The following is a 13,541-nucleotide window of genomic DNA, read 5'->3' on the forward strand; positions in this document are numbered from 1 at the left end:
ACAAGCGGTAGGACAGCCGTCTCATTGGCAACTGAGCAGACAGGGAGACAGCCGTTGGGCACCGGGTGGTGGTCGTTCCCTCTGAAACCTCGGGCTCTGTTTTCTGGGAGCTGTACTGTGTTCTTGGTAGGTCTGAGAGGGACCGCACGGGCAGCCTGGGTCAGACTCTGGGCAGCCTCTGTTCTCTCTGCCAGCCGTCCCAGGCTGCTGCTGACCTCAGACCAAGGCAGTTGGGTCCTCTTTAGAGCTCCAGGCTGCCTGCTGCCTCAGGATGGAGGCGGATGCACCTGCCCTGACTGGCTCCTGGGCACTTTAGACACCATCTGCTCAAGGAAAGGGCAGTCTCACAGTCAAGATGATCCACAAACATTCACCTTAGGACCCCCACTCTGTCCAATCCTCTAGGACACACGGAGACCAGAAGGAGGACAAAATTCAGGGACTGCGCTTGTGACTCAGCAGGGGCTTGCAGACTAGTGGGAGAGAAAGAACATCCCAACATCTAGGCAGCACCAGGGCAGACTTGGGAGGTGGGGTGTGGGGCTGGGTTTTCTCTCTCGAGTTGCCAAGCCTTGCCCAGGCACCATTCCTTCTCCCCTCCTCCCTCCATTCCCTCCCCCCAGGGTTCTTTGGCCTCAAGGAAATAGTAGGGGGAGGGGAACTGGGTTGAGAAGCAGGTGCCTATTGGGTCACAGGGCAGGGCAAACCCGGTGAGGTCACCAAGCCCTAGATAAAAGGGTGCAGAGCCGGCGCAGGTGGCAGAGGCTTCCTTCGCTGGAGTCGCCTCAGGACCCCAGACATGAAGCTCCTCTTCCCAGTTCTGCTGTCCCTCGGTGCCCTTGGTGAGTGCAGGTACCTGGGGACGCGCCCGGTCCTGTGGGCGTCCTGCTCTCTGCACCCCGCCGGTGGGTGAGGGTCCCAGTCCCTGCGCCCCACCAGGTGGGCGTCCGGGTCGCAGCGCCACGTCGGGCTGGCCCCCAGCGCCTGCAGCCGAGGAGGCGGCCGTGGGTGGGGCGGCCCCGGGGCCGAGTCCCGCCCGCCGCCTGCCGCCTGGGGGGAGGTGCCAGGTCAGGGCTCCTGGCGCGCCTGGAGCTCCGCAGAGCTTTTCAAAGGGCCTGTCCCCTTTTGTCCTATTGGGATCTTTGGTACCCTTAGTACTGTATGCGTTAATTTACATGGGAGGAAAATGAGTCTCAGAGAGGGTGAGTGACCTGCCCGAGACACACAGGAGACCGGAGTCCAGGTCCCAGCTCCTGCAAGGACTGTGTAACTTGGACAAGACAGAGCCTTTCTGAACCTTAGTTTCTTCATTCAAAAAACGGCCCCAACATCTTCCCACAGAGCTGTGAGGAGGAGGCGGGTCCCATATGCTCAGTGGTAGGCGAAGGTGTACACCAGGCTCCGCCCGCAGAGGGGCAGTGGGGCTGGCACAAACCCTCCTGAAGGGACCCCTCTGTCAGAGGGTGTGAGAGTGAGATGATTGACTTCTGGTTTTAAGTGTGCCCAGACTAGAAGGGACTAAATAGAAGGGACGGAACAATTGTTAATTTTGTATCCGAGTGTCTGAAATAATTTCTGCGGTTCTCAGAGGGCACTGGCCAGTATGGACGGTGGTGGTGTAAAGGTGTGAGGGCAGGGCCTCCTGCAGTGGAGGGTGAGGGGCTGGGCAGCAGCAGAAGGGGCTGATGGGCACCAGCACCTGGGCAGTGGGTGGTCAGAATGAAAGCCCCGGTGTCCCCTCCCCCTCTGCCAGTGCAGCCTCCACTGTCTCGGGGCATCTACTCGGGGCTCAGGGCTTCCTGTATGGAAGGGGGTGGTCAGAGAGCAGCAGTGAGCTTGTGCCCCCAAACCTGTGCCTGCCTTCTGGTCCCCTTCTCCAAATTCCTTCCCAGGGGTGTTGGCCACTCCTCTCTTCCCTAAGGCAGGATCAGGCCTGGCCAGGACCTTCTGCTCCCTGACATCTGGCCTCCCTGGCCCACAGCACAGGGTTGGGGTCACCTGGGAGTGGCCTGAGAGGTAGGAAGCCTTGCTTTCCTGGAGGGGGTCACGTGCCGGGGTCCAGGACCCTGACTCAGAGCTGTACCCCTGGGTTCCATTTTCTCTTGTACCTTGGGGTGTCTTGGCCCCCACAGAGGCCTGCAGTTTAAATCCTGCAGCCAGTAGGATGGTGGCCAGCATCCCAAAGTGTCCTGAAATCTCGTCCGACCCTGAGGAAGGTTGGCTGCCCGAGGGGATTCCTGCCCTGCTCCCGGTGGGTGTCCTGGCCTGCAGGGTTGGGTGGAGTGAGAAGAGCGACTCCATGCCAGCCCTTGCCTTTGAGGCTAGGGCACTGCGTGTCTGCACAGAAGGAATCTGAGGACGTGTCCTTTCAGGAAGATTCCATCCAGGCTCAGATGGGCAGCATCTGAGTGGCTGACACAGTTCAGTTGCTGGGTTGGTGATATAGGAAGGGCCACACTCAGAACTGCTTCAGGGAGCACTTGGTCTTGAGGGGGAGGCATAGCTTTGGAGCTGGATGGTGAGGGCTGTGGGAGGGGATGAAGAGAGTGATGTCTTCTGCACCCAGGCCCTGGGGTTTGGGTCTTGGAAAACCCCTCAGTGGTCCTTTACTCTCCTCGTCACGCCACCCAGGGGAGGAGGAAGGGAGCTCTGCCCCAGGTCCCCTATTCCTGCCACTGCTTGTACCCCCCAACCCTGCTTTGAGGCGTGGTCTTCGTTTTGCTCTCTCCCTTCACCCCCAGGTTCCATCCATTACCAGGCTAATTTCTGACACCAAGTTCCTATTCCAACCCCCTTCTCCATTTCCCAGGGCATCTCTGCCTGGTTCCCAGGTTTCAGTCCACTCTGCCCCCTGTCCCAGGCAGAGCAGCTCTGACCTCTGCTCTCTGCCATGAGTCACAGCTCCACCACCTCTGGAATAAGACCCCCTTGGACCTGCACTGGAGGCTTTCCAAGATCTAACCCCAAATCCTTTACCAACCTGATGTCCACAGAACCTGTCTCTAACCCAGCCAACCTCAATAGGCCGGCTGCCTAGCCATAAGAGCAGGGGGCTGGGGGCTTGGTGTCTGACTGCCTAGCTTCGAATCCTAGATCCAGTACTTACTAGTTGTGGGACTTAGGCAAGTCACATAACTTACAGCCACAATTTCCTCACCTAGGAAATGGGGATGTTGGCCAAACTCACAATAAAGAGAGGCTGGGGGAATGGATGGAGAGAGAAGTTGTGAGGTGAGAGAGTAAAGCCCCTGCATGGAACGTGCCTGTCATGGTGGCTGTGCATGTGGGCCCTTTGTTGCCTCCTCCTGGAAGGCCCCCATCCTAATGACTGGCTCAGGTTGTGGGGACCTCACTCCTGGTTTGGTATTTGTTCTCTTCTAGAGCATTCACCATACTTAGCTTCCTCTCTTTTGGGCTTTTGCCTTTCCAGACGAGACGTGAGACCTGGTCCAGTCTGCTTACGTGTTTCTCTGCATATCATGCAGTCCTGTGTATACAGAGGGGATCCAGCAAATGCTATTGGGTCACAAATGGCTGAATCTTACAGAGTTAATTCTCACTTCATTCCATGAGGGCTTCCGAGGATGGATTACATCCCCTGGGATTTCCTAGGATGACGGCTGGTGGAGGAGGTCTGTGACAGCCAGGTGCCCCTGAGGCCCTGCCGACCAGCCTGAGAGCCACAGGTCTCCCCACACCCTCCCACACTTGGCAGGTCTGCCTGTGCAGGGGATGGCTCATGAATAGGAGGTGGCAGAGGGCTGAGTGTTCTCCCCAAAGCACATCCAAAGGGGAAGTGGGCTTTTTGCAACCAAGTGTTTGGTTTTCATTTGTAACAGCTTTACATATAGGTATAGATTACATATAATAAAATTTACCTATTTCAAACATACAATTCAATGATTTTTAATAACTTTACCAAGTGGTGCAGCCATCGTATATCAGTTTTAGACATTTCCACCCCCCCCCCCCCCCAACTAAGATTCCTCTTCCGGTACGGAGGTGAGTGGTGGTAGCTCAGGCGCCCTGCCCCATGTGGGACACCGCTGACTGCCGTTTGCGGCTACTGACAAAGACTCAGGCGTATTTTCCTTAGTTCCCTTGGCATCCTCTAGGGAGATGCTGTAGAAACAACAGTCTAGAGGGATCTGGATTCCAGGCTGGACTTTGCCCCTGCTGAGCAGCCGTCACTCAGCCTCCTCAAGAGCCAGTTTTCACACCAAAAAGCCAAGAGCAATAATCCCTTTCCTCCCTACCTCCTGGGTTCAAGTGGGACAAAGCACGGAGAAGAACTCCATAAACTGATGCAAGGATTGTCATCATTTTTTAGGGGTAGGAACTGTGTCAGTCATAGGAAGGAAAAGAATTAGGAGGGTCTGACTGTCTCCTCTAATTTATTGAGCCTCACTGCCCTCTGGTCAGCACAGAGTTCTCATTAGGCCAGCAAGACACCTCCACTTAAGGAGAGCGCCTGACTTGGCCGCAGGATGGAGAGGGACGGGGAGGAGCTGAGAGAGGGAGGAGTCTGGAAAACTCCGTCCCAGGGTGAGGCAGTCTCTTCCATGGACAGTGGTGGAGCCCTTACTCCTTGGCCTCTTTCTCCCAGGGCTGTGTCTGGCTGCCCCTAGGAAAAGCGTTCGATGGTGCACCATATCACCAGCAGAGGCAGCAAAATGCGCCAAATTCCAAAGGAATATGAAAAAAGTGAGAGGCCCCTCTGTCTCCTGCATAAGGAAAACCTCCAGCTTTGAGTGCATCCAGGCCATCGCGGTAAGTCAGCATCGTATTTCGGGTGGGACCAAACTGCATGGAAGGGAAAGGAGTGGAGTAAAATAGAAAATGTGCTCTCCCCTTCTCCCTCTGCTTTTCTTCCTGGACGCCTGTAAGTTGGGAGCAGTCCACTCTCCTAGGACACAAGGCTGTTTTGAAAGCAGAAACTAACATTCTAAAGTGGAGAGACAGTGTAGGGAAATTGGGATCTCAGCATAAATTGTTAATAACAACTGTGCAAAAATGACAGAGAAGCAGTCCTATTGGAAGAATATGTACCACTGGCAAAAGTCAAGGTTGCTCTGAAAGGTGAAACCTCCAGAACATCTTCACCCCTAAACCCTGAGAGACACAAGCGCAGTTAGTCATGGTCACCACATGGCACGGCTGGGGCAGGGCCTGGCGGGCACCAGGCATCGGAAAGACATTTGTCCAAGACGTTTGCAGGGAAAGAGGAAAGGGAATCGTGACTTGTGGATGATTTCAGATTCCTTTTGCCTTTTGAGATGTAAGATCTACCAAAATAATTTTTACTCATTCACTCAACAAATTTGTTCTGTGTGCCCGCCGCGTGCCCTGGTTGTGTGTCCTCCGCTCCAGCACAGACTGGGTACTTTGTGCAAAAGTTTCCCATAATATCTAGGGTTATGGGAAAATACTTAGGGAAAAAAATTAGTTTGAGCAGTGTTTTAGGCTATTATTTTACAGCTGTGGCCTGTGGGCAAGCAGCACCAGCATTTCCTGCGGGTTTAAAAATACAGCTCTCTAGGTCTTGTTCTAACATAGTAAACCCAAAAATATCTGTGAATGAGGTCACAAAACATGCCTTTCTAATAAGAGCCCCATTTTAAATCAGTACTACATACCATGCATCAAAATAAAGTTGAGATAGATTAAGTGGTTAAAAATAAACTGTGTATTATTGAAAAACTGGAGGACAGATTAATTAGTAGAACTGTAGAGGGGAGAGAAATCTCTTAGCTTGTTTTTGTGTGTGTGTGAGGAAGATTGGCCCTGAGCTAACATCTGTTGCCAAACTTCCTCTTTTTGCTTGAGGAGGATTGTCTCTGAGCTAACATCTCTGCCAATCTTCCTCTATTTTTGTATGTGGGACCCTGCCACAGCATAGCTTGATGAGTGGTGTGTAGGTCCATACTGGGGATCCCAACTCATGAACTCTGGGCTGCCAAAGCAGAGCGCACGAACCCAACCACTACACCACAAGGCCAGCCCCCAAATCTCTTAGCTTTTAAGCCGTGAACCAAATCATGAAGTAAACCGACAGATTTCAAAATATAAGAAATTTAATTCATAGCCATTATAAACATTTAAACAAAAAATTTAGAAAGTGCCAGAGTGAATATGCACCGGCTCTGCAAGTGATTACTATTGACAGTCTATAAAGAACTAACTCAAACTGGTAGGAAATATAGGATCAAGTAAGAAAAATAATAGGAGTAGAGTATTCGTAAGAGACCATTCATAATTAATTAAAATACTTAGGAAGGTTCCCCTTAATAATCAGAGAAATACAAACCTAAGTAATTTGTCAGAACTTGCATTTTCTAAAGTAGTAACACTTAATGAAATGAAAGCCTGTCCTGCTGGGGATTCTATAGTGTAACTGATCCTCACGGTTGGTGGCATTCCAAATTGGCATTATGAATCTTCTGGAAAGCAGAATAGCAACAGCAGCCAGGCCTGTGAAGCCAAACATGCTCATTGTCTGGGTGACTCCACACTCAGACACCTATCCCACGGCAACAGTTCATCAGGAGGAAAAAAGCTACGAGGACAAAGGTATCCATGAGAGCGGAGTTTTAACAGCAAAAAGTTAGAAAGAACCCAAGTGCTGAACATTTGGGGAATTACTTAATACATTATGGAAGAACCACATTATAAGAAAATATTATGAAGTCAATAAAATCAATAAAAGCTCTACAGAAGTAAGGAAATGTAGGCAGTTTTCGATAAGTACAGCAGTCCGCAAAATATTATCTTTACCAGATTGCAAATGTGAGAATTACGTAAGCATAGGAGAAGTGACATGCCAAAGAGGACGAACATGGTTTACTACGATAATTTTAAGATATCATAATAGTTATATTCTCTATTCAATAAAAAAGAACTTAAAAGAAATAAATACAAAGCAAAAACAGGGGAGAAAGGGTCCAGAACAAACAACATGAAATATAAACGACTGTGAAGGGTACGATCAACGGAGCCGCATAGGCGGGTGGGCACTTCTGCGGCAACATGCCAACCTCAGGAGTTACAGCAGTTGGGCTGGTGCTCATTGCCCAAAAAGAGGGAGCCTCAGCTCGTGCTGCCTCTCACAGGATGTGAATGGACATGATGGAAAGCTGACCCTTTTGAAGATTGTTCCAGCCATGGAGCCTGCTGATGTCCTGAAATCCCTGTGCCTGGGTTAGGGCGGTTTTCTCCTGACATCGGTCGTTCTGGCCTCTTTGCTTTCAGGCAAACAAGGCAGATGCTGTGACCCTCGATGGCGGTTTGGTGTATGAGGCAGGCTTGCACCCCTACAAACTGCGACCTGTGGTAGCGGAGGTCTACCAGACCAGAGGGAGTGAGTTCTCCCTGGGGACCCGGAAGCTGGGGCCTTGGCCCTGGCCCTGGCCTCTGTGGAGTCAGAGTGGATGGGTTGCGGAGGTGGGGTCTCAGACGATATCCCACTTACAGGGAGTGGAGTCCCTGGGCTCTTTGCGCAGATGCTGACCCAATAAGGGAGGACACGATGTGCTCCCTGGGGAAACAGAGCAGGCTCTGGGCTGCCCTGCCCCACATGAAACTGTGGCATGCAGTCCAGCCACCCACCAGCGGCTTGCTTGGGGTGGGCTGTTCATCTCCCTCTGGTTCAGGCTAAGAGCTTTCAATTCTCTCTGACCCTCTGCAGAGCCACAAACCCACTATTATGCTGTGGCCGTAGTGAAGAAGGGCAGCGGCTTTCAGCTGAACCAACTGCAAGGCGTGAAGTCCTGCCACACAGGCCTTGGCAGGTCCGCTGGGTGGAACATCCCTATTGGGACACTTCGTCCATACTTGAACTGGACAGGGCCACCTGAGCCCCTTCAGAAAGGTAAGATGGCTGGGGGATTGTGGGTAATCTCAGGCAGGGGTCTCCACTCCAGTTGCACACACAAGCCACCACTTTGGGATCACACAGGTGAACACGTGTGATGAATCCAAGGTGGGGGTGAGGTGAAGCAGCTGGAAACATGCACTGGGAGGCTTGGCTGCACCAGCAGCCCTCTGGAGGTGGCAGCTGAGTCTGCTCTCAGCCGTGGTGCACCTCTCTGAGTCTCGGGCTCACAAGGAAGCTGTCTGGCAGGGGTGGAGGAAGCCCCTCTCTGCCCACAGGGAGTGCACACTGTGAGGTGTAACCGACTGTGGCCGGGGCTGGCTCACACTCCCTGGTCCATTTCTCTGTGTTCAACAGCTGTGGCCAACTTCTTCTCTGCCAGCTGTGTTCCCTGCGCAGATGGAAAACAGTACCCCAACCTGTGTCGCCTGTGTGCGGGGACAGAGGCAGATAAATGTGCCTGCTCCTCCCAGGAACCATACTTTGGCTACTCTGGTGCCTTCAAGTGAGTGAGATTGTCCTCTTCTCCCCAGTGGCCTGAGGGCCACATGTCCTCAGGCCAGAAGGCCTTCTCTCTGGCTCCAAATAGAGCTCAGCCTGCTACTAGGGACCATAGAGGAGGTTCAGTCCTTCTACTGCTGTGCACATAGAGAAACCGAGTCCAAAGAGGGTGCTGACTTTACCCAGTGCATGGTCCCCTCCAACCCCGAGCCCCACATGTGCCCTCTCACCTCTGCATCAGCCTGATGATGAGCAGTCACCTTGGCAGTGGCCCCTTCCGTCTCCCCAGAGAACCTTGAATCTGGCATTGCCCCTGTGTTGTCCTGGGTTGACTTCTGCCCCCTCCCTAACCATAGAGGGACTGAAGGAGTCTTGTCAGGTAGGACAGCTGGAGTGTCCAGGCTGACGTCGGTCTGCCCCACCTGGGCCTCTGCCCGACCTGGGAGACAGTGCGCTCTGCCGGATTTACCCCTGTACCCCATCTGCCCCCATGCTGAGGCTGATGCTACTGCTCTGCCCCCATCTGCCCCCTGGGTTCAGGCACTTTTGCAGAGGGAGGCCTCCCTGCTTCTCGCCCGCAGGGCACATTCCTTCACTCAGTCCTGGAGAAAGAACCACATGGCCAAGAATGCCAAGCCTTCACCCTCTGGTGTAGAGCCTTCAAAACTCTCTGCTACATAGAAAGACAAGTTTTGCCCTCTCAGCCCTCAAAACGGAAGGTGGGGGTCTCTGGTCAGCACTTGAGTCCTTCCTCAGGGTCTACCTGGAGGTGGCCCCTGCCACCTGTCCAAGCGAGGTGCCCCCAAACCTCAGAGCCCTGCCCTTCTGGGATCAGCCGCCCACAGGAGACAAGCCCCAGGGCCTGTTCCACAGGAAGCCTGAGGACCGAGTTGGGGGGCCGCTCCCTGCTGACGCTTCTGGTGCTTTCTTATTCCACAGGTGTCTGGAAAATGGGGCTGGAGACGTGGCTTTTGTCAAGGATAGTACAGTATTTGGTAAGAGGAGTGGGAAGAGCCACGGGGACTGCCTCCTATTATTTTATTTTATCGTAATTCTGAGTATTGTGATAATTAGATTTCTCACTTCTTGGTACACTATTATCAAGGTTCCGCACAGGGCACACAGCTCTTATTTGATGTTATTTCATAGTTTAAGTGGTCAGTTTTCTTTAATCTTCCAGGCCCACTGCCCTTCTCTTCCCCTCATAGACACCCCTGCCAAGGTACTTGACATGCATCCTCTGAGATATGTGTGGTCTGGCAACAGGTATAGTGCTGGTTTGTTTCCCTCAGCCCACAGAAGTTTCACTGATCATTAGAAACCATGCTGCTGCCAAGGTTTTCCACTTAGCATTTTGTTTTAGAGATTTATCCATGTTGTTGTATATGTCTAGTTCAGTGGTTCTAACAGTTGAGGAATGTTCCATGGAACACGTCCACCAGATTTTACTTATCTATCACCCTAGCGATGGACTAGCTCCTTCTGTCCTTCCCTCTACCACAAACAGGGCTCCATGACTCATGCCCTTATACATATCCTCTTACTGTCCTTCAGGAGAATGTCCCTGGGGGACTACTCACTGAAGCACAATTGCTCAGTGTGCACAAGTGAACACACTCTACCCAGGACCACCGGAGACAGGCCCGCCACATTCACCCAGGACCACTGGAGACAGGTCCTCCCCATTCACCCAGGACCACCGGAGACAGGCCCACCACATTCACCCAGGACCACTGAGACAGGTCCTCCACATTCATCCAGGACCACTGGAGACAGGTCCTCCCCATTCACCCAGGACCACCAGAGACAGGCTCACCACATTCACCCAGGACCACTGGAGACAGGCCCACCATATTCACCCAGGACCACCAGAGACAGGCCTGCCACATTCACCCAGGACCATTGGAGACAGGCCCACCACATTCACCCAGGACCACCAGAGACAGGCCCACCACATTCACCTAGGACCACTGGAGACAGGCCCACCACATTCATACAGATATCAAGCTATTGTTGGTTCTAGATTTTAGGAAGATCTTTTCTCAGTCAAAAAATCTGTCAATAGCACCCTTTGTTGACCAGAAGTCCTTGACACTGATAGGGTCCAATTCATCAATTTTGCCCTGTTGGTCTGTGCTTTTGGGGTTTTTTTTAAAGATCCCCTCTTCACTCCCAAATCATAAAGATTTCCCACAATAAGATTTAAAGACCACCCTCCCCAGCACACGTTTGTTGTGTATTCTCCACACCTTGGAAATTAGGTATGGCTTTGGCCTCAGCATTTTCCTTTTATAGGAAGACCATCGCCCTCACAATAGCAACTATATAAAATTCAACATTTTTCCTACCAATATGTGGAGCCACTTCTACAGCAAGTTTGTATATATCCATGGATCAGTTTCTGGGCTACTTTGTTTCACTCGTGCATTTGTTTTTTCCTGCTTTTATTACCCTAGCTTGTAGTGGGTCTTAATATCCTGGGGGGGGGGGGGCGGGGAGAGGGGGAGAGAGAGAGACAGAGAGAGCCTTCTCACCCTACATTTTGCTCTTCATTTTCAAATTTTTTTAACTAAAATTTTAGAATTGTTTTGTTGAATTTCCAAAGGCATCATACTTTAATTTTAACTAGAATTGTTTTGAATTTAAATTGATCCATGAAAAACACATAGTTATAATGTTAAATTGTCATAATATATCTCCCCCATTTGATCACAGCTCTTTTTATATCCTTTAACAGAACTTAAAAATTTTCTCTTTGTTGGTCTCATGCATATTTTTGTGAGGCTAATTACTAGCATTTAATGGTTTTAGTTGCTTCTACAATATCTTATATTTCGTATTAGTTTCTGTTTGGTAATTGCTGATGAGAATAACAGGATTTCTGTAGTGTTGCCCTTCTGAGCTCTCTTGTTAGTTCTATTAGTTCTTTCTTGGTTTTGTTGGCTTTTCTATGTAGATGATCACATCATGTTTAAATAATTAGAGTTTGTCTTTTTCCTTCCCGCGTTTCTCTTATTTCTTTTGTAGACTGTGTATTCCAGGCTGCCTGGTATCTGTTGGCAATGTGATAGCTGGCATCTTTGCCTCATTCCCGATTTTGAAGGGAATAAACATTCCCTTTTTCTTCTCATAGTTTTCTTCTCATAGTATGATTTTTGCTGTAGATATTTTGATAAATGGCATTTATCAAGTTCAGTAACTTTACCAAGTTCTCTATATTACCAGTTTTCTGAAACTAAAAAAAAAAATCACAAACAGATGTTGAACATATAAATGCTTTTTCGACTTTGCTTTTTCGACTTTTCTTTTTCTTATTAAAATTAAGACAATCTCATGATTTCCCTCCTTTAATCCATTAATGCTATGGATTACTTTAGCTTTTTTGACATTCAACCATTCTTTTGTTGAGGGAATGAACTGATAAACCTTAATCCTGATCTGTTAGTTTTTTAAATACTCCGTTAGATTGAGTTAGCTAATACATTATTTGAGATTTTTGTATTTATGTTCATAAGTAAAATAAGCTCGTAATTCTTTCTCTGTTTTTGACATCAAGGTTGTACTAATCTCATAAAATGACTTGGGCAGGTTTCTGTCACTAAATATATTCTAAAGTAACTTACATATGATATAGATAGTTCCAAATTGGGCTGAACTCACTCATAAAAACAGTCTTTTCCCTTCTTGTGATATACCCAGAGTTGGGAAATGACTCAACTGTCATTTTTATTCTTTCTAGAGATGTGGGTAAGGCAGCACCCCCAGGCTGGCCCCTGGGCTTCTCTCCACTATGTGGCTCTTTTCTAGGCAGGGTTGCCATGGAAACAGATGAGGTTGGTTCAGCCGCCTCGGGCTTGCCAGGCAACAGTTGCAACAATACCAGGGTAGCCTATATGATCCCAGTTAGAGGAACACTGGGCCAGCCCCCAAGGCTTTCTGGACACTGTCTTTATCTTTCTGAGTGCTCTGGAGCAATCCACTGCCTTTCTGACCCCAAGTTCTGTCAACTGTGTAAGATGTCTCCTCCAGCTCAATTTCTATGGGGGAAGGGGGACTGCAGCTCATGGTTACTCCTGGAGTCGGCTCATCTGGGATTCCTTCCACCTCTTCCCTTTCCCCTAGAGAACCTGCCAGATGAGGCTGACAGGGATAAGTATGAGCTGCTCTGCCCAGACAATACTCGGAAGCCAGTGGATGCATTCAAGGAGTGCCACCTGGCCCGGGTTCCTTCTCATGCTGTTGTGGCCCGAAGTGTGGATGGCAGGGAAGACCTGATCTGGAGGCTCCTCCACCGGGCACAGGTACCTCCCCCCCCCCCCCACAGTCCTCTTGACTCACTTGGATTAGGTAGGGGGGAGATTTCTTCCTTCCCTAACTTCCTGCCACTCTAGAAGTCCTTCTGTAGCCTCACTGCACAGACGTTTATGACGTCAGTGGACTGCTTGCTTAGGCTGTACCCTGGACAGCAGAAACAACGGAGCCCCTCTAGCAAATTGTCAACTCAACTGACAGTATGGGCTGGAGTAGAAGCAGGGGGAGGATGACGCAATATTCTCAGGACTCTTAGGTGCTTGGACCCCAGCAACCTTCTAAAGAAGAAGCCATAGCTGACCTTGTGTCACAGGGACGGCACGGGTCCCTCTGCAGGAGGAAGTCCGCCAAGGTTCCTGCTCTCAGAATCATCCCAATTCCAGATACTCTTCGTCAACATCATTTTTTTGTTTCCTCCCTATTTATCACTGACATCATAATTCTATTTTTCCTTAATTAGGAGGAGTTTGGAAGAAACAAGTCATCGGCGTTCCAGCTCTTTAAGTCCACTCCTGAGAACAAGGACCTGCTGTTCAAAGACTCTGCCCTTGGGTTTGTGAGGATCCCCTCACAGATAGATTCTGGGCTGTACCTCGGTGCCAACTACCTCACTGCCACCCAGAACCTGCGGGAAAGTGAGTGAGGACCAGGCAGGCCCCGAGGGTGGGGTGTGGCCAGTGAGGCATGGGTGAGGCCTTCCAGGAAGCACTTCCCAGCCCCTTGTGGGCAGCACGGCCCTGCTCGGTAGTGGTCACTTCTGCATCTCCCAGCCACTGGAAGTCTTCACTGTGGTAGGTTTAATGCAGGTGTGAGTGCCTTCTGTCGACCAAGTCACGGCATTTAACATGAGGGAGTGTCT

The 13,541-nt window shown here is 50.5% G+C and overlaps 1 protein-coding gene across 1 annotated transcript in view; it reads left to right on the top strand.

Annotated features, from left to right (window-relative positions):
• The first annotated feature begins 765 nt into the window (after window positions 1–765).
• LTF (lactotransferrin) overlaps window positions 766–13,541 on the top strand; it is a 28,597-nt gene continuing 15,821 nt past the window's right edge. The window contains exons 1-8 of the mRNA XM_046672160.1: window positions 766–842; window positions 4,607–4,770; window positions 7,249–7,357; window positions 7,685–7,867; window positions 8,228–8,375; window positions 9,311–9,366; window positions 12,494–12,672; window positions 13,143–13,317. Coding sequence (XP_046528116.1) covers window positions 800–842; window positions 4,607–4,770; window positions 7,249–7,357; window positions 7,685–7,867; window positions 8,228–8,375; window positions 9,311–9,366; window positions 12,494–12,672; window positions 13,143–13,317 — 1,057 coding nt within the window. The 5' untranslated portion in view covers window positions 766–799. The remainder of the gene's footprint in view (window positions 843–4,606; window positions 4,771–7,248; window positions 7,358–7,684; window positions 7,868–8,227; window positions 8,376–9,310; window positions 9,367–12,493; window positions 12,673–13,142; window positions 13,318–13,541) is intronic.

This window comes from Equus quagga, chromosome 1 (genome assembly GCF_021613505.1).
Source record: "Equus quagga isolate Etosha38 chromosome 1, UCLA_HA_Equagga_1.0, whole genome shotgun sequence".
NCBI lineage: Eukaryota > Metazoa > Chordata > Mammalia > Perissodactyla > Equidae > Equus > Equus quagga.